Source organism: Sesamum indicum, linkage group LG10 (genome assembly GCF_026168435.1).
Source record: "Sesamum indicum cultivar Baizhima isolate 11 linkage group LG10, ASM2616843v1, whole genome shotgun sequence".
Taxonomy (NCBI): Eukaryota; Viridiplantae; Streptophyta; class Magnoliopsida; order Lamiales; family Pedaliaceae; genus Sesamum; species Sesamum indicum.
The window spans coordinates 21,192,147-21,216,689 of record NC_142666.1 but is presented as its reverse complement, the minus strand read 5'-3'; the positions used below and the strand labels follow the sequence as shown (position 1 = coordinate 21,216,689).

The 24,543-nt window shown below is 37.8% G+C and overlaps 3 protein-coding genes and 2 long non-coding RNA genes across 6 annotated transcripts; 2 read left to right on the top strand and 3 right to left on the bottom strand.

Moving 5' to 3' along the window:
* Positions 1 to 175: 175 nt before the first annotated feature.
* On the bottom strand, positions 176 to 3,239 carry LOC105171555 (uncharacterized). 2 transcript variants are annotated; one of them, XR_016067992.1, is made up of 4 exons: positions 3,082 to 3,239; positions 1,515 to 2,973; positions 847 to 973; positions 472 to 612 (listed from the first exon to the last, which is right to left on the bottom strand). XR_016067992.1 is itself a non-coding variant. In XM_011092707.3 (3 exons), the coding sequence occupies exons 2-3, from the start codon at positions 2,910 to 2,912 to the stop codon at positions 439 to 441; spliced, it is 1,572 nt and encodes a 523-aa protein (XP_011091009.1). In that variant the 5' UTR covers positions 2,913 to 2,973; positions 3,082 to 3,239; the 3' UTR covers positions 176 to 438. The 2 variants fall into 2 exon arrangements, 1 of the variants encoding a protein (XP_011091009.1); XM_011092707.3 differs by lacking the exon at positions 847 to 973 and having other exon boundaries at positions 176 to 612.
* Positions 3,240 to 3,881: 642 nt separating this feature from the next.
* Positions 3,882 to 5,994, bottom strand: LOC105171554 (exopolygalacturonase). The gene is made up of 5 exons (XM_011092706.3): positions 5,609 to 5,994; positions 5,187 to 5,501; positions 4,812 to 5,098; positions 4,513 to 4,729; positions 3,882 to 4,425 (listed from the first exon to the last, which is right to left on the bottom strand). Exons 1-5 carry the CDS (start codon positions 5,795 to 5,797, stop codon positions 4,207 to 4,209), a joined length of 1,227 nt encoding a protein of 408 aa, XP_011091008.1. The 5' UTR covers positions 5,798 to 5,994; the 3' UTR covers positions 3,882 to 4,206.
* Positions 5,995 to 8,517: 2,523 nt separating this feature from the next.
* On the top strand, positions 8,518 to 10,648 carry LOC148786778 (uncharacterized). Its single transcript, XR_016067718.1, has 2 exons — positions 8,518 to 9,193; positions 9,277 to 10,648. It is a non-coding gene; the product is annotated as an uncharacterized LOC148786778 (long non-coding RNA).
* Positions 10,649 to 10,829: 181 nt separating this feature from the next.
* Positions 10,830 to 13,129, bottom strand: LOC148786777 (uncharacterized). Its single transcript, XR_016067719.1, has 2 exons — positions 12,171 to 13,129; positions 10,830 to 11,247 (listed from the first exon to the last, which is right to left on the bottom strand). It is a non-coding gene; the product is annotated as an uncharacterized LOC148786777 (long non-coding RNA).
* Positions 13,130 to 14,894: 1,765 nt separating this feature from the next.
* On the top strand, positions 14,895 to 17,275 carry LOC105171553 (pectinesterase). Its single transcript, XM_011092705.3, has 2 exons — positions 14,895 to 15,980; positions 16,150 to 17,275. Exons 1-2 carry the CDS (start codon positions 14,984 to 14,986, stop codon positions 16,857 to 16,859), a joined length of 1,707 nt encoding a protein of 568 aa, XP_011091007.1. The 5' UTR covers positions 14,895 to 14,983; the 3' UTR covers positions 16,860 to 17,275.
* Positions 17,276 to 24,543: the final 7,268 nt, after the last annotated feature.

The following is a 24,543-nucleotide window of genomic DNA, read 5'->3' as shown; positions in this document are numbered from 1 at the left end:
ACCTACCTCATTCTGCTTTTATCCTTCTTGCCGCCTCTGCCTCTGCTCTATCTCTGCCTCTGCCTCTGCCTTCCACATCAATTCTTGATCACCATTGTCGTTTGTGAACACCATAAAGTTTGAGGAAAAAAATTAAGTAATATATGAAGATATCAAGTTGATGAAAATGCGACAATTTCGAGGGAAAAATCGTTCATGCAGGAACAACAAATTGAGTTCATCATCATTGTCTTAACAAAGGTCTAAGAAAACACAATGGGCAACTTCCCCGCCAATCTCAGTATGAATTATAACATATTCGCTTGTAAAGGACAAGATTACAAACATACAACTTTAGAAAGAATAATCATACAGTTTCCGAGATGCTGAGTTCAGGTGGTGTTGTTCTGGATCACGTATGTGTCAAGAGATTAGAGAAAAATATCATCAGAAACTTCTCTAGCCAGCCATCTTAGTCAAGCGATGAATGGTGCTCCTTGCCACCCGATTGCCAGGGTCAAGTTTCATCACAGTTCTGAGGTCTTCAGCCCCGAGCTTGTATTTCTCCATGCTCTCATAAAGGAGAGCGCGTTGTACTAGGACAGAGACATTTTTGGAATCATGTTCCAGCACCTGCACAAGATTAATGCAACTTTCAGGCATTTTCTCTACTGATAAGCAATTCAACACCAAGAAGTTGTATGCCTGCATTGTTGTATATGAAGGTATCCGCATGACAGAGCAACAGATAAAGGTAAAATGAAATTGCATCAGGCCTTCCACAATTTTGCATAACTAGGAAATACAAACTCCAGAACCACTTTTAAGATGGTCAACAAATAAGATATTACTTAGTGCAAAACTTACTTCCAATTAGACATTTATGAAAAGATCAGGTATACTTTAGCCGGCGACCATAATCCGAGATGTCACTGCATCAACCCTCATTGCAAATAGACAACCATAAACCTTCACATTTGTAATTTTGAGCAGACTACAGACAGAAGACAAAAATGGAAATGAGAGGTCCACGTCATTTTATTTTATTTTATTTTTTTGTGTGTGGGGTGGGGAGAGCCGGAGGTGTGATCTGGAGCATCAAACACACAAGCAAGCTCCGGTGATGAATTTTACGGATAGGAAAAGGAGTAATAAGGTCAGGAAAGTTGGCGATAGTGTAGGAAATCTTCCTACTGTTTCATATTAGGTCCCTCGAAAAATCAACCGTGAGAGCACACTCAATCCTTACCCAAGACTGTATCAGAAATAAGAGATTTCATATATTCAAATATGTTGGCTAAGCATAGATTGGGGTGTTTGATTATTTAGAAGTGGCAAGAAAGATGTACTGATATTCATTATTCCTAATACTTTCATTTGGAAGTAAGTAGCCTTGCAACTACTTGCAGTGTTAAATCAGCAAAAATTTAGTAATTGGGCCATCTAAACTGAATTACCATGATAAATACTATCACCAGGTTCCGTAGTAGAACCTAAGCAATTAAATAAAACTTGGAAATGGAAAGAAGTTTTACCTCTGTACAGTCAGCGACAGCCTTCTTGTACTCCCCAACTTCCTTATAACATGAGGCTCTGCAGATTAAGACCTCCATTTTTCCATCACTGTCACCAGCCCTCTCAAGAAGAGTGACAGCCCAAGACAACCATTTGATGGCATCAGCAAATTGGCCTTGCTTGTAGTTGTCCATACCCTTGTTCTTTGCAGATGGAGCAGTAACACCAGCAGGTGGGGGAGGAAGGCCTTCAAGCTCGGTTGTCCCATTATCATCCCCTCCTCCAAACTCTGAATTTATTCCCCAGTCATCAGTTCCTGTGAACTGCTGGCTGGTGAACCCTTCACTCCCCCTCACGCCACCATCAGAAGATGAAGAAAACAATGCATCAAAATCATTTGTTGCGGATGATTGCACTGAGGGCTGATTTTGACTGTGAGTCTGAGCATTCAAAAACCCAAAATCATCCATGGGGTCACTGTTACTCGTGGGAAAAGCACCTGATGAAAATGATGAAGCACTAGCCTTTGGGGCAGCATTTTGAAATTCCCCAAATGGATCATTCCCAAAATCACTCTTATCATTTTCTTTACTTGCTGACTTCATACCACCATGCGGCTTAGACCCAAAATCAACCAAAGATACAAAAGGGTCCTTACTTGCACCCATCCCACCACCTCCTATCCCACTTCCGGCCATACTTTTCATTGATGGACCACCAAGATTTGGGTTTTTAGTATTGCTTCCCCCAAAATTCACATTCCCACCACCAAGACTTGAACTCTTATTAAAGTTACCACCAAAATTCACATTCCCACCACCAAGATTTGAACTTTTATTAAAATTACCACCAAAATTCACATTTCCACCACTGTTACTGACATTAGATCCCCAAGTTCCGCTGGAGGAATTACCAGTTTTAGGCAACGAATCAGCCATTCCCCCCATTGAGAATGTGCTCCTGCTCGCAGCTGGCGCAGCGTTTTTCAATGGTGCATTGCTACTCTTGTTCATTCCCATCGCCGAGCTCAGCAGATCACCAAACAGATTTGGGTTCTTACTATTCACAATCCCAACACCCGAAACACCGGAACCGGAAGTCGCCGAGGAATTCCAGCTCTTCCCAAATATATCTCCCACCATTGATGTCGGGCCTGATAAAGATCCGGCCATGCCCGACTGAACCGAAGTTGCGGGTTGATGGGTCCACGCGGGCTTGTTGGGTTGATGAGTCCAGGACGAAGATGTGTTTGGCTTTTGTTGAGCTGATGAATACGTGTAAGGTGTTGATGAATACGAGGAAGTCTGATTTTTCTGATCATTCATAGACTTCGAACGGCCCGAACCCAGGCCAAGATCGAAGTCGAAGGCATTGATCGAGCCCGATTTGCTGTTCGATTTCCCGTAACTCGAATTCATGTTTCTTCAGCTCTTTTTCAAGTGGATTTTTGGAATTCTTGAAAATGAAGGCAACTGAAAACTGGGATTTAGCAAAAGACGATTACTTTAACACATCGAATGACATGAAAAATGAATATTGCAGATCACAAAGAACGAAAGCGAGATCTACAAAATCCGAAAAACGTACCTCGATGAAATGGGATTGGATTTACAAGAGAAAGCCTGCCAGATGCAGAGAAAGATTTGCTAACCTCCGGCGTTGTGGGGACAGTTTCTGGGTGAGAGGAGCTGGAATTTGGCGTTGATGGGGGGTTGGGAATTCAATGGTTTCCAAAATTAGACAGTATTATACAGGGAAGACGAATGGCAGGAAATGTCATTAAAAAAATTGTTGAAGGGTAGTTTCGGGAATCATAAAAAAATGTCTATTATTCTTTTTTTTCTTTTTATTTTGAGGTAATTGTTGATGAAAGTGTAATAATATATGGTCTGATGCAAAATTTGATATATATATATATATATTGATGAATACGTAACTTGCAATTTAAATTATGAGCCCTATGAATTTGATTTTAGGGGAGTTTAATTATGCTTATAAACTTTTCAAATAAATATAAAAAAATATGTAAAGAATATTAATTATTCAACTTTGGATCAAAAATTTAAAAACGAGTTTATAAGCTTCAAAAATAAAATATTTAAATATATAATTTTTTTTAAAAAAAGAATATATAATGAATTATTTATTTTTATAATTTTAACAAGTATCTTTAATTTTATTATAAAGATTATGAAATTATTGCGGCTAATGTTTTGATAAATTATGGTCTACCCTATTTAGAATTTAAATAGTTTATTTTCTAAAATAAAATCATTATAATATATATAATAAAACCACCGTTCAGGTAAAAGATAAGCTTAGCATTTCTTGAAAATTGATTTCTAAATAATCAGATTGTAAATAATTGTCTTGAAATTAACAAACAAATCAATTGAGTACATATCCAAATACAAGTCAGGAAATCAGCTGTCACATTTGTTTGTGAATCTGTAAGCAATGACAAGAAATCATTGAAGAGAGTTTCCATCTGTTGTTGCATGGCATATATAGTCATTAACACTGCTTTCATCTCTCAGATGATGGTTCTGAATTTTGTGTCTTCTTTGTTTGAGTTGCAGAGCATCTGGAGAAAGAAGCATGACCAATTTCTCATCTTCATATTGCAACAAAACAGTCCTTTTTTTGTCTGAAGTTTATCAGTCTTGTTTTCCTCCTGATGATCATCAAGGTACAAGCAGTAGAAGCAACAAATCAGCAAGCCTGTGGACTTTGTAGCCCGGTACGTTGAACTACTGCATTAGTACATGTGGACGAGACTCTCACGTTGCTTGTATGCCGCAGATTAATGTTGTGGAATCGTATGTTTTTGCAGGGTTCCTGCGCGCTGCACTTTAGATTTACGGCTACTGGTGATATTGTAGTCCCTCTGATGTTTTGGTAAATCACATCACTGATTTTCACTCGAGACGGCTGCATATTATGACAGAATATTTTCTTTCAGAATGAATGCTTATGTTTCGTGATTTATTTCATAATATTGATTGTTTAGAAGAAAACCTTGGTTGATTTGGACCCGTAGTTCTGGTCTATGATGATGGGGTTCTTCACATTTTCCATGATGATGTCCTTGAATAGCATTCCTGAAGCTTTGCTTGGGCCTGATGCTGGAAACGTCTTGATTCTTAAGCCATTTGTTGTACCTACTAAGGTGCAGTTCTGCACTATGAGCCCCTGCACATCCAATTCATTTGCTACCTTTCCGAGACTTCCAACGCTGGTAATTGCACCATCAGAAAGTAATAAGACGACGTTCTTAAGGAAAACGAGACGATTATTTGAATTCTTGATGAGTTTACCTAATGCCATGTCCCGGGCCGCAGGTTATTTTGTTGATGGTGACGTTGTTTGATCCCTGGCCAATGGAGATACAATCATCCCCTGTTCTGAAAACGCTCCTCGATACTTTGACTGTGTTGGATTTGCTTATATGCATGCCATCAGTGTTTGGGCCATCTTCAGAAGTGATCTTAAGACGGTGGAACCTAACCAGATAGCTGTTAGTAATGTGCATGTGGAATCCCATGCTGTTTATCAGATTGATGGACTTGACCTTTGCATTTTTCACTTTCGTCATGTAAATGCTCTGTACAAGAGAAAAAAGAACAACGTATGATCCATCATCCAATAGAACGTGCCAAAATTTAAGGATTAAATCAGATTTAGGTGCTTACAGCCGCAAGGTGCGTGCAATCAGGATTGGTCTTGCAGTCGTCATACTTCCATAAGTCCTGGCCTTTTCCATCTATCGTGCCTCCACCCGTCAATATTAGACCGTTAACCTCATCAAACGAAATCCATCCCTTATCAGGATAAGCAGAAATATCAGAAACTGCTTGCAGGGTTCCTTGAAGTAGAATAGTTATTGGAGTTTGGCTTTTGCATGGCCCTTGGAATATGGTCTCTCCTAGCTTGTAAACCCCTGGTGGAATGAGGATCCTGGCTTCCCGATCGAAATCGCAAGCTGCTCTCCATGCCTTAACGAAAGCCTGCATTGACAAGGGAACGTATATGTACATGTTCCTCAATGTTTTCTGTGTGTTCGTGATTACAAAGTCATAATGGTATACTTAAGAATCACAATAAATTCGGTAACCTGGGTGCTTTCTTGTTGCTTGCCAGGTTTTGCACCGTAGTTCAAGACGTTAAACGTCGTGAAAAGAGCTCTGCCTGCTCGGCCGCCTGCTGCGTGGCAAGAGACCAGAGCTGAACACAAGATGAGGACCAAAACTGTACTGCCTCTGCTAGCCATCATCGAACATGAGCTACCCACTACGCAATTCATTTTTTCCTTTGTTTTTTAAGTAAATTTATTATATGAATCCTACCCTAATCTTGTTTTTAACTGAAGAGCAAGAGCTCTTTTGGGTTTTTCGGGTTCTCGTAAACAAGATAATATTGTCACGTCCAAAACAAAGGGATGCCTTAATTTAGGTGCCTTAGGTTAATGGTGTCTGAATTCCTTTCATTTTACAGAATTGTTTGCCTCTCATGAAATTCCCATTAATAGGTAATAACTCCCTAAACACAGTAAATAAACTTCAATTGGCTATTTTGCAGGAACATTGTTAGGGGACTTAATGATGCTGGTTTCTTTTAAAACATCTCCCTTTCATTTACTTTTGGTATATGGCAATCAGGTTTACTGTCATAACAGATTCAAAGCAAATGTCTATACAGAGATTTATACTGTTTCATGGTCTAATTGATACACACTGAAAAAGCAGAAAAACATTGTAACTTTCATTATCGACAAAACAGCTACATTATAATTCCATACGTAAATCCTGCAAAGTAAAACTGCATAAAGCTTAAACCTTCACTTGGCTTTGATCTTTAACATAGTTCTCCAGCTACAAAACTAACTTACATGCGATACTTTCTTCGGCCATCCAAGACTACTATTCCACCATATTTCTTGGCAGCCTGGTAGGTATCAATAGTCTTTGGAGTAGCAAAGCTTCTCCAAACTGGATATGTTTTCTGAACTGGATTTTCATGCGGCAGGCGTTCAGGCCTCCTGCTTCGGCTGTAGAACTCCTCAACTAGAGCGAAACCCTCCTTGGCGATCTTCACAAGGTTTTCCTGATGTGCCATGTTAATTATCAACGACCGATAACTAGATGAATTTAATTTTTGCAAGTGGCTTTGGTTTGATGACAATGTGGAGCAGATCAACGGTCTTTATATAGGGTCAGGGAAAGCTCTTCGAATCCCACTCTCTGGCTACCTTCCGACACTTTAAAGCAGTATAGTTAGTTAACCTGAACTGGGAACTTCACTTCTGTGAGAAGGCATGCAAGAGTGGTTTGTGGATAAGTACCTAATTAGTGTATCATATCAAAGCTATACTTTATGCTAGATTAATTTTTCTTGCTGGCAGATATTCTTTAAGGAAATCTAACCTGATTATAACATATGAAAATTACTGAATTTTATTTCTTTACATCTTTAATTATCTTTATTAACACCAAAGATATTTCTGTGATTCCCTATCAAGATTAATGTATACTTCTAAAATATAAACTATATGGGAGCATAAACACTTTTAGGACCATAAGCTACATAATGGCAGCACATCGTGGTTAATAATGCAAGGATTCTTCTAAAGTTGGATTAATCATCACATTTTCGGGTAAATATTCTTTCAAGTAGGCAGGTACCATGAGAATCGAAAACTAAAATGGTTCGTGCTAATTCTTGGCTTAAGCTGAAAAAGAATCAGATCATTACAGGTATCACCAAATAATTGAGACTCCAAGATTGGCCGGTGGAACAAGAAATCTGGATACGGAAGAAAGGCATTGAAAATAGAAAACTGAGTATCTTTCTGGAGGAGCATATTAACATGGGGTCCCAGAATGTTAGAAGATGCAAAGAACTTACCAAACTACATATTTTTTTAATAAAACAATGGACTTTGAAAGGGTAACACTTGGCAAGCTGTGACATTGAATTGAATAAACTATTTTCACAGGTACTCCTATTTCAGACTTAAAAGATGTAAAACATTCATGTACTAATGATATATACAGCATTGTTCTTTGGAGAAAGAAAACAATGTTGATGTGAAGAATAACAGATGTATCTGACAAAAAAAGATTTTTTAGCAAAGGAAAAAGAGAAGATATTTACGACAAAAAGTGATTGTTGTTTCTAGCTATATATGGAGGTTATTCTTTCAGTACAAACAAGGCTGATAACTGATTGTTTTAAGTAGATTTCGGTTTCTCGTATTTGGTGTTAAGCACATAGATTTTCCCAGATGGACCAAATACGTTTCATGCCTTAGCCAGAAATGATATTCTTACATAACCTCCAAGCTGTAGAATTTTTCTGGAAAAACAGAGAATCTGTAGATTACTGGCATGACTGTGTTTACTTAAAGAAACTCTGTTCAACTTTTTATTCTCTTGGGAAATCATTGAACCAATGGATAATAAAGAAGAAATATCTTATGGAGTTTTGGAACATCTCCAGCTGGTCGTTCTGGCCGTTGATGGTCCATGTTAATTACTGTATATACATGGTCATTTGCCAGATAAGTCTCTTTTAACTTATTGACAATTTCTTTCTGGTACGACATTTCTAGGTAGCGGAGAACGAGACGCTCCTTCTCTAGAGGATTTACAACTCTTTCAGTAGAAGTAAAAGGAGAAGAATTTGAACTCATAATTTTGTAGAAATCACCAGAAGGGTAAAAGGTGCCTAGAAAACGCAACAATAACTTTGAAGAGACCCCTCAGTTGAGAATACTTCCTAGTTAGGTGTTATGATTTGTTTAATTCATAAGAGAATCATTTTGGCAAACTTGCACGTACGTCTCCATAAATATATAGCACTGTGTTTTCAAGAAGAAGAAAAGCAAATTAACAACTTCAATAAACACATAACAAGAACGGCATTTTCTTATACTAGAAAGCATAAAAACTTTTGACATTCTTGATTGCTGCCAATCTTGAGTTATTCTTCGAATTTCTTTTCATTGATGTACTACTTCTTGCAAACACAGAGTAGATAGACGAAATATAGAAATTGAATGGTAAACAAATCGATATATCTTGACAACTATTTAAAGGATTGTCATTTCCCCCATCTCTGATAGATGATAATGCTTGAAAAATGGTAAGTTTTGAAAATTTGACCAGCAAATTGTAATCATATGCTAGTGGAATTTGTTAAAGAAAACAGTGCAACAACCATCAAATATCTAATAGAGTAGTTATATTATTAGAACTGCATAAAGGGCTATAACTTAAGTTACAAGCCTGGCAGTCCTAGAAGACTAGGAGATACTGGTGCTATTTCACATTAGTGGCATAATAAAATCGCCTTACATAATCTAAATTTACAGAGAACAAAAGCACGTTTAGAAAGCCATGCGCATTGGCTTTCCACTTGAGAAATCCATAAACACTGCACCGTCATGCGTACGAGCAGTTTCATAGTCCGTTGCAACAGTCTCTTCTGCAGAAACTTTCCATGCATGATAAACATGAGATTCTTGTGGATGATAAATGTAGTGGTTGATCGGTTGACGCCTTGTTGCTGCTATGTTGCTTTGGATAGTTGGATCAGGATTCTGATGGGCTCGAGATTTTTTTGGAGCATAGCGTTTTCCACCCCTTTTCCCAAAGCACGAATCGATCAATGCAAATCCCTCCATGCCAATCTTGACGAGGTCAGCCTCATGAGCCATTTTTATGTTGCTGTTTCAAGATATGTTTTGGTGTTAGGTTGTTTATGTTGAGAAAGCTGTGACAGGGTTAAGTGATTTATATAGCGGAGCTGGAGGAAGGAGAATATGAGGTTGCCTTTGGCTTTCAAAATTTGGTGATTCCTTTCAGATAAGTATGTACTGGTGGCTATCCAGTAAAAAGCAGCCATAAATAATGCAGGGAAATAATTCCGTAGCAGCTGATCCATGTTCAATAACTAAGTTGAATGAATGAATTCATGAACAATTAGACTAAGCTGTAACTTGAACAGGAAGCTGTTAAAGAGAAGAATCTTTTAAGTGATAGAAATGGACAAAATTATGTGTCTGCATTACATACATTGTGACTTGGAGGACAAAATAATGCTGATGAGGTGATAGACATGTCATGTGGTGGTGCATAAATTGGAGAAGAAAAGATTCAGATGACTGATCAACTTAGAATTTGTTCTTTATGTTTAAAGTCGGTGAAAGCTGGTCCTTCCTGTCCAGAAAATCGATATTTAACTAACTACTTTTGATTAAAATTTGATGCGAGTCGATGCAGCATAAGTGAAAGAAAAACTGATTTTCCAATTCCCGTGTAAGTTTACAGTGGAATTTTTTCTCAAGTATATTTGACGGTACAGTTGAAGAGTCCACTGTGGCTGATTCTTAGTCATATTGATGAAAAAAATTCTCAAACTTTGGTTAAGGACAAGTGGCAACAAGGCATAACTCAAGATAGGCCTAGTATCAATTACTGATGTGGTCCTGTTCTGCTAGAAGTAAATTCTTTTGAATTTTCTTTGTTGTTCTCCTTTATGAAAAACCATCTTCTTCTGTTTTAGAAAATTTTCGAAAAAGTATAAGTCAAGAATGATGGATAACAGGACCTTATGCTCATCAACCATGACAGGAGTGGACATATCTAAGTTATAACTTTCCTATTTCTGGAGGACTTGGGTTGCTAAAGTGTCAAAAGGTTTAGGTTGGAAATACTTATTTTCAATTTTCTTCATTTGAATTCGTCTTCAAGATACACGTTATACCCCATAGAAACACTATGACAGATTTGGATAGCTCAGAAGCAGTTTTGGAAGCAAAAGGACGTACCGTTAACAAAGAACCATGAACGGTGGGGGATGAAACACATTGATGACAGGAACCTAGGACTTGGGCAAGTATTGCTATGTATTTATTGGTAGTGTCCATTACAGAAATTTTTAAAGAAAAATTGCAACTGGGGAAAATATGGACTAGAGATTAGTTCTAAGTTTACTCCCCAAGGAGCAAAAATTGCAAGGCAAAATGAATTCAGAGCAAAATGTATTAATTTCAGATCATATTATGACAGGATAATTGTTATTCTAGGAAGGAAGGAAACTGTAAATATTCTTGTGTTTCTGGCATACAGCTTGGTCTTGGTTTAGCACAAAATTGATCAAGTATGATATATGCTAGTCCAGTGTTGATTATCAGTTTTATTTTAATTAGCAACTTGATTCCAGACATCATGGTATAATGCAGCAACTAAAGTTTTGCTGCTGACTACACTTTGATATTTTACTAGAAAAAGTAGGAGGTTATTGCAAGACATAGTTCATACTCAAAACTGAGAATTTGTATTCACACATGAAAAGTGATACAGGCTTGAAATGTTCTACATGCCCGGAACTGCTAGTGAATTACATGTTGAAGTGGCTTAGCCAAATTCTACTATGTGCATGCACAGATACATAAGAGTTCAATAACCCATAGCTCTGGACTTCCTTTTAAAATAGTCCATTGACGACGCTCCATCACAAAACTGCACCACCTGATGGTGGCTATGAATCATCTCTTCGGCAGCAGAAACTGATTTCACCTGATAAAAATGAGTCTGCTGGGGCTGATACTGATACTGACAAGCTTGGTTCGGCCCACGTGGAATTGCCTGCCGTTGTCGTTCAGCAGGCCATCCCCTTTTTCCTATGTATTCGTCGATTAGTGCAAAGCCGTCAATTCCTATTCTGACAAGGTCCGTCTTTGATGCCATTCTTTCAGATGCAAGAAACAAGTTTAGAGATGTTTAGAAAGATGATTTGTGCTGTATGTGTATCTGCTGCAATCCCTTTATATACAAGAATAACTTCAAGAGGTAAAAAAAATTACTAAAACAAAGAAGAAACAATCTAAAAATCGTGGCCTCTTGTTTCCCAACTTGTTCTGATTCCTTTCAGGTGGGAATTTAATGCTTTCACGGTACAAAAGCTGTTGAAAATCAAGAATCTGAATATCAGCTCTTTAACCTTTGCACATGGCCTGGTTACTAATACTACTACTACTACTAAGAACTTCATGTAAGTGTCCCTTTTATTTCTAAGTGATAACAGTTTTATTTCTTGTGATCTGTTCAGTCGTTCTGGCAAGCTCATCCATCTGAGATATTCATTTTACCTGTCTTAGCATGATCAGTAGCCTGAGGGTATCCTTCATCTTTTCTTCCCCAAATTAATGAGATTCAAAAGCAACTTGTACTGCATATTTTCTATTAAAACATGTCAAAAGAATTCTGTTAAGCTAGTTAAAACACACTTTTTTAGCCATAATGTCCAAACGCATCGTTAAGATCCACGAGGCTTTGGTATATTCTGAAAGCATTAAGCTTTCTGCATAATTTAAAGGTTAAATATTTACATAGATCAATAAACTGTTAACAAGTATTCTCTTTTAGCTCTATCAACTGGAATCTGAGAACAGTACAGTATCATAATGAGTGCATGATCAAGTGAATAGCATCGGATCTTGAATATGATATTATTTGCTTTTTCTGAACTTCTTTCATATATATTTTCCATCTCTCCACTAAGATTTGTTAAAATAAAGATATGCCGGAGCAGATTTTGTTCCAAAGTACGGTATAAAGGAAAGAGCGTATTGTTATGGAAATTATACTTGTTTTAGTTTAAAATACACATACCTGGCCTGTTAAACTCCACATGAACATGCTCAACTACACGAGTTCATCTTCAACTCTTGGTGACATCTTTGATCACTATTTCCTTTGGAATTCAACTAACGCTTGGTTTTTATCCTTGTTGCTCGATTTCTAGAAAGAAAATTATTAGTGGATAGGAGATTGATAGTCTCTACCCAACGTTTCACTGTCATTTAACTTGTAGCAACAGCAATCATGATATAGTGCCTTGTAGCAATTCAACTTGGTTTGCTGTCCGCTTCGGTGGAGTATGTGAAAATTGGAACATACAACCATGTTTATAGCCGAGAAAACTCTTTATTCACATATTAAAAGAGTTACAGGCTCCACCTACAGGCCAGCAACTGCTAGGTTTACATATACAAAGTAACTCCATACTAGGATTACAAAGACGAGAATGCTTGGCCGAGGGAAATTCTAGTAGGTATATCTAGATATAATAGAGTATGGATCTAACTAGACATAGCTGCAGATTTTCTCTTAGAATAGTCCATAACAGACACTCCATCACGGAACTGTCTCACCTCATAATTGTACATCATTGTTTCCTCTGCTGACACTGGTTTTAGCTGATAAACATGAGCCTGCTGAGGCTGATACTGGTACAGACAAGCTTGTCTGGTGCCCCCGGGAACTGCATGTCTTTTTGGAGCATATTGCTTCTTTTCCATGTATCGCTCGACTAAATCAAACCCATCAATGCCTATTCTAACAAGATCTTCCTTGGTTGCCATTTAGTATATGCGAGAAATAGAAGATAGATTGCTTTTCCTTGATTTAAAGCATATCAAATGAAACCCCTTTAAATAGGAAAAGCTCAATATCAAGTGGAAGAACACAAGTAACTGAGACGGAAAAAGAAAATCTAAATTTGTAGCCACTAGCTTTCCAACAAGTGCTGATTCCTTTCAGATAGGTATTAGGAAAAAGAAACGTAAAGAATCCAACTTTTGTTAATTTGTAGCTTAATGAATGACATGTATACATAGTTTTAACTAAAGAATCATGTAATTGTCTTTCACTGCACAGGAAAATAAGGATTTGTTCAAAGATGTCCGCTTACTAGTGGCTCATCCACCCGATAGATTCTGTTTTCTAGAAAACCATTTTCTTCATCAATTGACTCAAAATAGGTAACTATAGCACACTTTATCCTTCAATATGGTTTCTTACACGGGGACAAATAAAACGAAACTCAGATTATTTCCTGTAGCATTGTGACAGTATGTAATAAGCTACAACTCAGAAAGCAAAATACTTTATCCAAACGTTTCCGAAACCTGCTAGCTTATTATTGAAATGCATGCTGATCCGAAAATTTGAACTCCGGAAGGTTTTCGATGTTCGTCCAAGTGCTTGGACGATATTATGGTAAGAAAACGTGGTTACAAAGCTGGTAGTTGCACATGAAAGAAGATGGGAATAAAGTTCGCAGGGTCCTCCTCCTTTACTACTCTAATAGTTAACTGTGTAAGTTAGAGTTATTAACTAAATTAACTAACCAAAAGATCATCGAATCTAGCATTTGTTCGTTAATATCTGTAATCATTGTGCTTAATCATATGTGAATCTGATCCCTTCCTTAAACTATATATTTTTTTAGGGGTAATTGCGAAAATAATCCTGTAACTTATGGCAAATGACGTTTTAATCTTTAACTTTAGCCCTGGTAAAATAGTCCTGTAACTTTTCAAAAACTCGTCATTTTAGTTCTCTGGCTAGATCTGGACAAATTTTCAACAATTTACCCTTCTACAACTTTAAAATGCGTATTTTAGTGCACCACCTGGTGCCCTAGTGCCTCGAGCTGAACTCGTGGTGCACCCCACTCAGGGCACTGTCCCAAGCACTCGTGCACCCCCAGCTCGAGGCACTGCCTTGAGCCGGGCTCGAGGTGCAGCACCACCTGGCACTCAACTCGAGCTCTCGAGCTGGACTCAAGGTGGCTCGAGTAGCACTTGAGCCGAGCACCAAACACTGTTGGGCTAACTGGGTGGACATTGATTCAACTAAGTTATGGTTAGTTATGGGGTTGCAAGCGTATTCGCATACCCCCAATGAATTGAAAATAATAAATGACTCCCCATCCACCCACTCCCATGTGTTAACTCAACTCATAAAAGTGTTTACTCTCGGACAAAATATTATACCGACTAGTGCATATTTCATCCGAGAGTGGGGGGCGGTATGATGTATATTGGTAAAAAATATTAACCTGCAAGGGTAAAAAAGTAATTTAACATATATGAGGCACATGTTAAACAATTGCAACCCTCCATACAATATAACTCCCGACACTATTATAAATACCAAAAATATTATTTTTTTACCTAATTACTACTTATTGATAGTGACCGCTCTTACTCAAAAAATCCTTCTAAAATCGTGTTTTCACCTGGTGAGTTATCGAGTCGTGGGTAAAATTCTCAATTTTATCCTTTCATAAAAACGTGGACCACATCACTACTGAAATTTGTGTTTGGATTGGATATCATCCTGTGGGAATCAGCTTGGATAATCATGAAACATGATACGGAGGATGAATTTTAAGCTTCACATTTTTCAACTGCATGCCGCTGACCTGTTTTGGGTCTTTTTATTTGTAGCCTTAGTATTAACATGGACTCTACATGGTTTTTGCCTAAATCTATGGTCTGCCAATTATTCTTTTAACCCCTACTGCATAAATATACCTTTCAATTTATTAGAATTTGTCACATGGACCAGGGTATGGCTCTGTGAATTTTAGGGCCTTGCACTAAAAATATTTTCTCTAAATCTTTAAACAACGGAAGATGGCAGCTAAAAAAGCAGCCATCATTGCCATGTTTGCCACCCTCGTGGTGGCAGGGGTGGTGGCTGCGACGGTAATCATTGTCCAGAAGAAAAACAAGGACAGCAATAATATAAATCCATCACAGAAAGCCATTGTGGATCTCTGTCAAAACACTTACTACCAGCAAACCTGCATCAACAGCCTCTCAAAAGCCACAATCTCCTCTGACACCAAAGACCTCATCAGAACTAGTTTCCGGACGGCCATGGAGGAGCTTGGCAATGTGATCAAGCAATCAGCTACCCTTCAGGAAGCCTCCAAGAATCCTGAGACGGCTGAAGCCTACCGAACCTGTCAAAAGCTCCTGAATGATTCCATCCTCGATCTCCAGAAAACGTTGGAGAGGACTGAATCTGTTGACATTTCCAACTTGAATTTGTTAATAGACGACATCAAGACCTGGCTCACGGGTGCCTTGACGTACCAAGAAACGTGCCTGGATTGCTTTGAGGATGCTGAAGGAGACGCTGCCGAAAAAATGATGGAATTTATGAAACTGGGGAAGGAGCTCACAATCAATGGCCTAGCCCTGGCCAACGGATTCTCCGATTTGCTGCTACCAAATGATCATGGTGCTGGCAGGCGGCTACTGGCCGATAGCAATAAGATGGGTTTAATCAACAAGGCGGATTATATAGGTGAACATTGGCTTAATTATGCTACAAGAACTCGTAGGCTCCTCTACGCCGCTCCTGGAGACATTAAACCACATGTTACAGTGGCCAAAGATGGGTCAGGCAATTTCATGACCATAGGAGAAGCCTTGAAAAGTGTTCCTCTCAGTTGTAACGACACATATATCATTTACATCAAGGCAGGCGTGTATCAGGAGAACATTATTGTAGGCACCTCAATGTGGTCTGTCATGTTCATAGGAGATGGCCCAAATGCAACCAAGATTACTGGAAACAAAAGCAAAGTTGGGGGTACAGAAACATTTTGGACTGCAACTGTTGGTAAATTTACAAAACTATAACTTGCATGCCATATTTCTTATTGATATGTTCATGGTTAGACATGTATATCACGTACCAACGTTCTGTCCCCATCCCTTGTTTCCTCCATAATTCTTTCTATCCCCAAATAATAATGATAATCTTTTGATGGTTGCATTGAACGATGCAGGGGTTGATGGGGACAATTTCATAGCCAAAGACATTGGATTCGAAAACAGTGCAGGCGCCAGCATGCACCAAGCCGTAGCCCTCCGAGCATCAGGCGACAAATCAATTTTTTTCAACTGCCAAATAGACGGGTACCAGGACACCGTCTTCGCCCACAACCACCGCCAATTTTTCCGTGACTGTACCATTAGCGGCACCATCGACTTCATCTTTGGCAATGCCAGGGCTGTGTTCCAGAACTGCACATTATTAGTCAGGAAGCCACTTGAAAACCAAAAGGCGTGCTTGGTGACAGCTGAGGGTCGTACCACGATTAATGAGACCTCAGCAATCGTGCTCCAGAATTGCCGTATCCTGCCAGCTCCCGAGTACCCTGTCAACGACCCCACGTATAAGACTTATCTCGGCCGGCCCTGGAAACCGTATTCCAGGACAGTTATCATGGATTCTCATCTGGATTCTCTGGTCGATCCCGAGGGCTGGGCACCCTGGAACGTGACGTCGGCCCACCTCGACACCTGCTGGTATGCTGAGTTGAACAATAAGGGCCCTGGTGCAGATCTGTCACGCAGAGTTGCGTGGCCTGGAATCAAGAAGATCACGGTGAATGAGGCTGACGATTTTACGCCCGGACAATTCATGGTTGGTGACTCCTGGATTGCTGGGAAAGGGATACCATATGACTCCGGCCTGATCCTACCGCTCTTATAACAATGCTAACTCCGTTTCATACATGCAGTTGTCCCCGTGGCCTTTCTGATCATTGGGATTACTGCACTTGTCTTCGTTGTTTATATCTGACTTCATTCATAAGCTTATCAGCGAACTCTTACCAGAGAATTTTAGAAGAGAAGTTAGAGAGAGAGAGAGAGAAATGAGAATTCATGTGATTCGTCCCTTAACTGTCCCTTTTATCCTTGCTTCTTTATCATCCAGTGATATAGTAGATAAAAAGGATTAAGTCAGACTCAGTACCAAGGGGAAAATCAGGCTAGACCTAAAATCAATTGCACCATACCTGTAATGCATTAATCTCGAGCGTTCAGAGAAAACGATGATCAAATGAAAAGTATATCATATTTACTATGTTGTTGCTTGAATTCGTCCAGATCAAATTTGAATAAAAATATTCCCCTTTTGTAACTATAAAAGATAAAATATATTTTTGAAAAATATCATTTTTGGTTGACTTTTTAACTTTTGCTCCTATTAGTTATGAGATTTTTACTTTCGGTCTGTAACTTTTAGAAAATAGCACTTTTAATCCTATAATATATTTCCGTTATATTATTTTAGCAGAATGTGTCAAATGTTTCACAATGGTTGTTAGAACTTTTACATATTTGGTCCCATATATTACGGAGTTCTCACTTTGGGTCCATAACTTTTAAAAAATAGCATTTTTGATCCTATGCACTTAAAAATTCATACTTTCAGGCACCCTGTTTAATTTGTACATTTTTCTAACTTTATTATATTTTCAAAGAATTATCTTTACTTCCGCTCTTCATTCTAGAATTTTCTTTAGTTATAGTCAATTTTTATTTTATATATTATTAAAATTTAATTTATATATATGGTCAATCTTTTCAACAAGTGATATTATTTCTATAGTTTTTTTTTAATTATATAAATAGCTATATATTATGTGTGCACATCGGATGTGCAGTTACATCTATTTATATTAATAATTTACATGCTTATCCTGTGTTTCACCAGTTGATTCATTATTTTGTCAAAAAGATAAAAACTAATGAATTTGCAATCTAATAATTTCATGTGTATAAAAAAATTAACATCGCTAATTTAATTTTATTGATTTAGGCTAAGATATTTCATTTTACCTTTTTCTTTTTTCTTTGGAGTTGCAAGAAAATAATTTTTATTCAGCACATAATAAACTTTTGAAAGATTGATTTGTTTATTTTGACGCATGTCATATTTGTTTAGAGAGTACTTATATTCTTTCTAAAATTATGAATAAATATTATATATTTCTTTTAAAAGAAAAGGAAATGTCTTGAATATCGTATTCATATTCAACATAATTAATAATATCATATTATTTTAGTTTGCTTTAAAAAATCAACTCAGAAACAATTCTTTCACAAATTTATATATGTTACACAAAGCATATCAACATTTACTCAAGAAATATGAAACTTTTGTAAATATAAACTATAAAAAAATGTAGTTAAATTTAACTTACAATAGAAAGAAAATTTTAAAGAAATACTGAAGCGGCTTTCTTCATGCACCATTTCATTTCGCGATATTGTATGGACTAAACAAAGAGAAGAAAAAACACATAATGAACAATATCAAAGAATTATTAATTCCAGTTAAAAAGAGAAATCAATGATGAATTTCAAATAAATGCATAATAAATGTGTAAAATCGTCAATAGAGCCTTACTCGAATCATAAAATTGGCAGTACCATGTTATTTCTTTCTTAGTTTCTCTCAATTTAGCATTTTCATTTCTCAAACATTCCAGCTTATCCTCTAGTTAGCAATCTGGGGGACACTACAAGGAATAGGGAGGGTTTCTTGAAGTATTTGGAACCAATCTTCTTCTTTAATAGTGAAATATGAAAGATAGGGTGGACTTTAGAACCTGGGGGCAAGTCCAGCCTGTAAGCAACCTTCTCAATATTCTCAGTCACTTTGTACGGCCCAAAGTATTTAGCTGTGAGCTTCAATTTCCTTCTAAGTGAGACTAAAGTCTGTCTGTATAGATGTAACTTTACAAACACCTCATCTCCCACTTCAAATTCTCTTTATGATCTCTTCTTATCAGCATAAATTTTCATTCTTTGTTGAGCTTGGTGGAGTTTAACCCTTAGCAGTTGGATCACTTTGACTCTTTCCTTTATCAATTCCTCAACTTCAGTATGGTGATTCTAAAGATAAGGACCCAAGGTTAACTGATGGGAAAGATAACCACAGAGGGCTTGGAATGGTGTGGCTTTCAATCCTTTATCGAAGTTGGTGTTGAACCAATATTCGGGTAAAGTTAACCATTGAGCCCACTTTTTGGGTTGATGGCACATGCACCTTAGATAGTTTTGCAAGCACTGATTTACCCTCTCTATTTGTTCATCACTCTGAGGGTGGTAGGATGAGGACATGTCCAAGGATACCCCAGAAAGTGTGAACAACTCCTTCCAGAAATGGATGGTAAAGACCATGTCTCTATCTCTCACTATGCTAACTGGAAGCCCATATAACTTGTATATGCTATCAAAGAAGACCTTGGCAACAATTGTAGCTGCGTAAGGGTGTTTGAGTGCTATGGAGTGAGAGTACTTTGTCAGTCTGTCAACAATTACTAGGATAGAGTTTTTTCCTTCAGAGTTAGGTAGCCCACAATGAAATCCATGGATATACAAGACCATGTTTGTTTTGGGATAAGCAATGACTGCAACAACCCAAGATAGAGGTTGTTTTCATGCTTAGATCTTTGTCAAGTTTCACACTTCTGAACATCTACCTTCATTATAGGCCAGTAGAACAATGGTTTAATCCTTTGATAAGTGCCATTAACCCAAGAGTGCCCTCCCAATGCTGAGACATGCAGTGATTTGATAATCTTGCTCCTGACACCTCCATGGCTCCCTACACACACTTTACCCCCTTCCTTAGCAAACCTGCTTCATAAACATAATCAAGGTAAGACATAGCATCCGTAGATTTAGCCTGAATTATTGTTTGAAACATTGTATTCCCTCATAGCTAGACTGCACTTCCTATATCCATAGAGGAATTTGAGCACTGATGGCATTAGAAGAGAATTATGGTATGGGTAGATTAGGGTATTCCCTCGACCGCCCTCGCTAGCTATTTCTCTCATCCTACGTACCCTTGTAAATTAGGGTATGGGTAGATCACGGATGTAATAAGTTTCTAATTGACTTTCACTTACTCTCAACTCGATCACACTCATTTTTTAACACAATTATCCATATATAGGTTTTGCTATCATCATCTTCCACATGACTTTTTGTACAATTCAAAATTAAGTTTACTATTTCTTACTATTTTACTTAATGTGCCAATCTCATTTATTTTTAAAATACTTTAACAATTTTAGTATTAGAGTACTAACTCGCATTTAACACATTAGTCCTTCAATAATATTAAATACTCAAAAAACCGTTCAATTTGTTTTGTAATACTGGACTCCATTTGTATCATGCATGAATATATAGAATATTATTGACAGAAAAACTATCAACAGATTATCATTTTGAAAGAATATTAAGTATGCTTGAGGATAATTTATTCAATATGTTGGGTGGTAATCAGACGCTCCTATCTCAACTATTACAAGCGATTGGAATACGAAACTCCTTAATAAATTACAGACCGAATATTACAGAATAATAGTAGAAGTAAGAACAGAAATCAACAGTGAAGTAACAAAGCAAAATGATAGAGATAATCGGCTCAGATTAACCTGATCCAACAATAAGGGGTAATCGGACACAAAAGTTCCGTACCCGAGAGAGACCGACCCACGGTAACACCAAGGAACCTCTCAGGACCCGACCACAACACCCACAATCACTCGGTGTCTCTATCTCACAGTCACGAAGACTTTCAAGCTTTTACTGTTCTCACGAAGGGACAAGCACACCACTCCTTTTTCCGGTAGTTTTCTGTTCGGTGTCGAAGGAGAGGAGACGACGTCTCATTTATAGGGTCGGACGTGATGGAGGAGAAGGAAGGCTTCGGTCACCTTCCTAAAACCATCACGTTGGTTAAGGAAGGGAGCCATGAATCGCGGCAAGGAGAAGGAAACAGAATCACAGAGAAAAGGGAGGAAGGAGACGACTGTCGGCGCAAGTGAGAGAGGGAAAGACAAGAGTGATTTAGGGTTCAGCCAAAAAACCTTTAAGTAGTGGGTTCGTGGGTCGGGTTCTCGGGTCGGGTTCTTGGGCTGCCGAAGTGGGCCGGCTCTTTCACTTGGGCCACCGAGAATTACTAACACACTCCACCTTGGACCAAGTCTTATTCCAAGAACGAGGTCAGGAGTTTGTTGGATCGGTTTTGTCATCATAGCCTTTTGGGGGTCCACCCCTTGTACCTGCGAGAAAGGTAAAACAAGATTAGTCTGGGGCTAAGTTTAAAATCTTTAAACAATTAACAAATTTCTCAGCAGGAAGACTTTTAGTACCCATATCAGCTGGGTTTTCTTCAGATTTTACCTTTTCCAATTTAATGATATCCTTACTCACGATATCACGAATAAAATGGAATCTGACATCGATGTGTTTGGTCCTATCATGAAAAACTGGGTTTTTGCAAAGTTGTATAGAGGATTGACTATCGAAAAAGACAGTAAGCCGGTTTTTAAGAAAACCAATTTCCTTTACAAGACCCTCGAGCCAAATAGCTTCTTTGAAAGCTTCGGTAGTAGCAATGTATTCGGCTTCAGTGGTAGAAAGTGCAACAATGTGTTGGAGTTGGGATTTCCAACTAATGCATGATCCGCACAAAGTAAAAATGTAAGAGGTTGTGGACTTTCTACTATCCCTCTCATTTGCATAATTTGAGTCCACATAACCAATAAGATCAACAGAATCAGAAAATTTGGAGAAGTGAATACCTATGTTATCGGTACCACATAGGTACCTTAGGAGCCATTTTAAAGCCTCCCAATGAGGGGGTCCCGGATTGGACATGTACCTGCTCAAACAACTTATAGCATATGCAATATCGGGTCTAGTACATACCATGAGAAACATTATAGACCCAATCACATTAGAGTAAGGGACCTTACTCATTTTGTCTTTTTCGAAAGTGGTTTTAGGACATTGATCTTTGGATAGTTGAAAATGGGCAGCTAAGGGAACTGAAGTGGGTTTTGAATTTTCCATAGAAAATCTTTTCAAAACAGAATGGATGTAAGATTTCTGATTCAAGAGGATAAAGAAACGTTTTCTATTCCTATGAATATCCATGCCAAGAATTTTCTTTGCATCACCAAGATTTTTCATTTCAAAGTTTTTGGAAAGTTCTTTTTGCAAGGATTCGATGAGTTTTATGCAGGGGCTAGTAATGAGCATGTCATCGACGTATAGCACAAGAAAAATAGGCATTTCATCAGAAAACTTAAAATATAGGCAATGGTCATAATCACTCCTTTTAAACTTGAGTGAGAGCATGAACATATCAAACTTCTTATTCCATTGTCTCGGAGATTGTTTCAAACCATATAAAGATTTCCTTAAAAGGCAAACATGATCAGGTTTGTTTTTCTCAATAAATCCAATAGGTTGTCGCATGTATATGCATTCATCAAGATCACCATGTAAGAAAGCAGTTTTAACATCCATTTGTTTCAATTCCCAATCAAAATGAGCAGTGAGGGCAAGAATAATACGAACAGTGGTATATTTCACAACAGGCGAAAATATTTCATTGTAATCTATCCCTTCTTTTTGAGTGAACCCCTTAGCTACTAGTCTGGCTTTATATTTCAAAGGGTTTTCTTGCTTTATTTTAAAGATCCATTTGCAATCAACTAGGGAGCAGTTTTTAGGTTTGGGTACTAGATCCCAAGTATGGTTGTCTTTGAGAGACTTCATCTCCTCATTCATAGCACTAAGCCATTCTTTTGATTTAAGGGCTTCATCTACGTCCGAAGGTTCTATGTTTTCTATGTTCAAAGCTACTTGGAAATCATTTAACCTAGTAGGGATCTTCCGTTCTCGCCTACTCCTATCTCGGGCTAGTTGATAGTTCTCTAGGGAGTTTCTTAAGGGATCTTCTTCTATCTCTAAGTTTTGTTCATCATTATTAGTCTCAACTACATTCTCTCCCCCTTCTTGGTTATCCTCCACCTTATTAAAGGTCAAGTTTTCTGGTTTTTCTTCAGTTTTAAATAGGCAGGGCATCTCATTTTCATTGAACGTCACATCTCTACTAATGATGACTTTAAAACCTGGTTTGCTTCTAACCCACAGCCTATATCCTTTGACCCCATTAGGATAACCAATAAAGACACATTTCAAGGAGCGAGGTTCAAGTTTATCAGTAGTTTGATGAACAAAAGCAGAACAACCAAAGGTGCGCAATAAAGAAATATCAGGTTTCTTACCACTCCAAACAGTTTCAGGTGACTTCCCAAGTAAAGGCACAGATGGAGATAAATTTATCAAATACGCAGCAGTTAGCACAGCTTCACCCCAAAACATTTTTTGTAAACCTGAACTAATTAGCAAGCATCTTACTTTTTCAAGTAAAGTTCGATTCATTCGTTCAGCAACACCATTTTGCTGTGGGGTGTAGGGAGTTGTTTTGTGCCTCTTAATACCAAACTTTTCACAAAGATCATCAAATTGTTTGTTACAAAACTCAAGGCCGTTATCGGTGCGAAGAGATTTAAGATTTTTTCCAGTTTGATTTTCAACAAGGGTTTTCCAATTCTCAAACTTTTCAAAAACCTCAGATTTGTGTTTAAGCAAGAAAACAAATACTTTTCGGGAAAAGTTATCAACAATGGACAGAAAATATCGATTTCCCCCATGGGTAGGTTCTTTAGAAGGACCCCACACATCAGCATGAACATAGTCAAGAATGCAAGATGACAAAGAGGGATTTGGGGAAGGTGTGGCAGGAAAATGCACACGATGTTGTTTTCCCATAACACAATCATCACAGAATGGCAGTTTATCAATGTTATCACTTAGGATGCCTTCTTTGTTTAAAAACTCAAGTCCTTTTTGGCTAATATGCCCAAAACGTTTATGCCAAAGAACGGTTTTGTCATGCATGTTCACAGAAGCAGCCAAGGAGTCATATGTCACAGAGCATAAGTATAAATTGCGTCTTTTTTCAGCTTTGAAAATGACAAGGGAGCCTTTCATGATTTTCATAATGCCCTTTCCCCATCTACCTTCTAAACCCTCATCCTCTAAAACAGCACAAGAAATAAGGTTGTGACTAAGTTCAGGAACATATCTAACATGCTTGAGAATCATTTTATAACCATTATCAAAAGTCAAGGAAATGTCACCAATCCCTTTAATATCACAGCGTTTTTCGTTTGCCATAGACACAGAGCCAAATTCACCAAGTTTAAGATTAGAAAAGATGCTTTCAAAAGGACTTATATGGAAAGTACAGCCGGAGTCAATAAGCCATTCATGCATACTTAAGGGAAGCACGGAATTCACATCAGAAACCACAAAAACTTCTCCAGTTTCATCAACAACATTGTTCACTAGTTCTTTTTCTTCTCCATTGTTATCCCTATTGTCTCGTCTAGGTTTTCTACAGTCCTTGATATAATGACCTTTCAAGCCGCAGTTATAGCATCTTCTCTCTCTAAGTTTATCATCCTTATTAGAATAATTTCTATTTCTGGATTTACTCCTATTTTTATTCC

Coding starts and splice junctions, on each gene's coding strand:
- LOC105171555 (XM_011092707.3), bottom strand. CDS start 2,912: ATGAATTCGAGTTACGGGAAATCGAACAGCAAATCGGGCTCGATCAAT. Junction 613..1,514: donor CTGTCGCTGACTGTACAGAG/GTAAAACTTCTT, acceptor AATCTTGTGCAG/GTGCTGGAACATGATTCCAA.
- LOC105171554 (XM_011092706.3), bottom strand. CDS start 5,797: ATGAATTGCGTAGTGGGTAGCTCATGTTCGATGATGGCTAGCAGAGGC. Junction 4,730..4,811: donor GGCCCGGGACATGGCATTAG/GTAAACTCATCA, acceptor TGCAATTACCAG/CGTTGGAAGTCTCGGAAAGG. Junction 4,426..4,512: donor ACGGGTCCAAATCAACCAAG/GTTTTCTTCTAA, acceptor CATAATATGCAG/CCGTCTCGAGTGAAAATCAG.
- LOC105171553 (XM_011092705.3), top strand. CDS start 14,984: ATGGCAGCTAAAAAAGCAGCCATCATTGCCATGTTTGCCACCCTCGTG. Junction 15,981..16,149: donor ATTTTGGACTGCAACTGTTG/GTAAATTTACAA, acceptor TGAACGATGCAG/GGGTTGATGGGGACAATTTC.